Source organism: Lycorma delicatula, chromosome 3, assembly GCF_047948215.1.
Source record: "Lycorma delicatula isolate Av1 chromosome 3, ASM4794821v1, whole genome shotgun sequence".
Taxonomy (NCBI): domain Eukaryota; kingdom Metazoa; phylum Arthropoda; class Insecta; order Hemiptera; family Fulgoridae; genus Lycorma; species Lycorma delicatula.
In genome coordinates this window covers 129,627,691-129,630,343 of record NC_134457.1, presented here as the reverse complement: position 1 = coordinate 129,630,343, position 2,653 = coordinate 129,627,691, and the positions used below count along the sequence as shown (strand labels likewise).

Sequence of the window (2,653 nt, the reverse complement as noted above, 5' to 3'; positions counted from 1 at the left end):
GTGTGAATGCGTGTACACACACTAACGTAACGCTTTCTGTGGGAAAAGTTTACTCCCATTGCAAGCATGATGTCATATTACGATAAAATTTTATTTTTAGAAAGAATGTGCTATAAGAAATGAATCATGCCGTGATTCATTTCTTCTGACTCACATGTAGAAATTCAGAGAAGACTGATTGTGCCACAATCAGTCTTCTCTGAATAAATCCATTTAACCTTACGTTTTAAAATTGTCCGTCGACGTAATAAAAAATTTATAAAATAAAAAGTATAAAACCAACTAATTAAGCCCTATGAACCTATTTTACTCAAAATTTATAATGGTTACAAGATGTGTTTTCTCTAGATGCACTGATTATGCTAAAATTCATGTAATGTGCTATCTTAAGCTAAACATTTTAGTTTCGGTTAAAATTTTTACTCTTATAAACTTACTTTTGCCAGAAGGTATATTATTATATATCCTGCATGTTTGATTATTTGTTTATTTCTGACAATAGTTGGTATCAGCATATTTATTTAGTGTAAAAATCTAGATTTTGTTTAATTTATTTATGTTTTATCATTATTATTTTAATATTATAATTATACTATATATTCCTGAAAACCACATAAGTGTCATTTAAAAGATTTTGCTTAACAACTGTGAACATTTTATATTTTAATTTAATGTTAAGAGATATATTAAGTGAAGTATATAAGTAAATGTGATAAACTTAGGCTAAAAAGAATATCTTAATAATTCATAGGAGTAATAATAAAAGTCATTATTTTATTTATTTTTCAATTCAGACGGAATATGAAGAATGAGGGGAATCAGTCTTCATCGAGATCTATGAACTTTACCTGGTACAACAGTAATCTGTTTTAATATTTAAAATACGTTATGAAAGTGGTATTCAGTGGACCCAAGATTGAAGGCAATTAGTTAACCAATTAATATTTTTGCTTAAATTGAGTGGTGAATAATATTTTATACTTAAATCATACTGATCATAGTCACATGCATAATAATCATTAATGCATCAAACGTTATTCATCCTCTTGCTCAATTAAATATTAAAAAGAAAACGACATACCTAACATCAATGTGTTTGGCATGCTGTTTTTAACACATTTTAAGACATGACCCAACTGCACACCATTTTGACATTTAGCTCTGTTAGTATGCAAATATGTGTAGAATATTAGATTATTAGTTTTGCAAAGTGTAGAATTATTATTATAATTATGCTGAATTATTTTTATAAAGAGCTGCAGATCATTGCTGATGTCGTGCTACTGCTGCTCTGCTCTTAGAATTGCTTTTGCCCATATCAGTTGCATCATGTATTTTTCACTGCCAAATTCAAAGTACCCTTATGAAAATTACCTGTTTATCCATATTAAATACATAATCCCACTATTCAAATTCCTTTTATTTCTTGAGTGTTTTTATTCCACATCACCTCCTTTTAGTACCAGCTACAGTTACATGGAAGTAAACATTTTTTTAACAAAAAATAATGACTCATAGAATGCGGATAAAAATTGCATTTGTTGGCATATGCTTTTGCTACAGTTGTGTTTTACTTGCTTGCAATGAACTGCATAGTTTTTGTTTGATAATTTTGCCTCATGGGTCCTATGTTACAAAATAATGTAAAACTTTTTTGTGTGTGTTTTGCAGGCCTTGAATATTATAGTTCTTGTAAGGTTATGATAATGTATAATTATGTACAGTGTTATTTCAATAAAATTGTATACTTTCCTGAATCACCTATGTATATATATATATATATATATATATATATATATAGGTAACTCAGGAAGAAAGGGAAATAATTTTGGTACTGGTTATAAAGCTCGAAATAAGGAAAAATGTTCATACAAACAAATGTCCAAGACTGCTTTGTTATCGAGTGATGGCTAGTGAAAAATTTCACCAGATTTCACTTCCCTCAGTGAAATGAGGTCATACTAAAATTTTTAAGGCATTATATAAAGGGCAAACTTCATGGTTACTTATGTTTTTTAACCAGAAAAATTGAATAAGGTAGGTCCTGGAAATGTATCTCCTGTATTTTTCATGGTATCCATGAAAAAGAGAAAATTTCAGTGACAAAAAGTACATTTTTTTTGGGTTTGAAGTACAATAATTTTGTTAAATAACTAATAAATCTGTAAATTTTATTATCAAAACTTGTAGAGAATTTAATATGAGGAAAGTAATGTAATACGTTTATGAAAAACAAAAAAAAATCAACTTTTATGTACATAGTTCTTGGACAAATAGTTCCAACAGTAATGTATTTTATAGAATTTTTAATAATCTTTGTGAGAATGGTACACTTCAAAGTGCTCATGATTAATCTGGATATCAACCGGTACATGATGAAAGGGAAAACATTCTTCAGGAGGTGTAGTTAGTCCTATAACGAGAAGATTTTCTACACTATTCAACATTCACAAAGTACAGATTACAGGACATTATATGCTCACAGACTGACTACTTGTCATGTTCAATACGTACAGCTTAGTGACTGTGACAAATGACTTTTATTTGTCAATGGATTAACAATAATTACCTCTTAATTTCATTCATACTATTTTCAAATGAAGCTACTTTTTAGCCATAATGGCATAAACTGTTGTGTGTTACAACTGACATA

At 28.6% G+C, this 2,653-nt stretch overlaps 1 protein-coding gene across 6 annotated transcripts in view; it reads left to right on the top strand.

Annotated features, from left to right (window-relative positions):
- The window catches only part of Trpm (transient receptor potential cation channel, subfamily M), a 747,840-nt gene that overhangs the window by 731,684 nt on the left and 13,503 nt on the right, over positions 1–2,653 (top strand). For 4 of the 6 annotated variants that reach the window (XM_075360566.1, XM_075360569.1, XM_075360568.1 and 1 more), the window contains one exon: positions 795–851. The exons of the other annotated variants lie outside the window; for them this stretch is intronic. In XM_075360566.1, the coding sequence (XP_075216681.1) occupies positions 795–851 (57 nt within the window). The remainder of the gene's footprint in view (positions 1–794; positions 852–2,653) is intronic. 6 annotated transcript variants of the gene reach the window in all.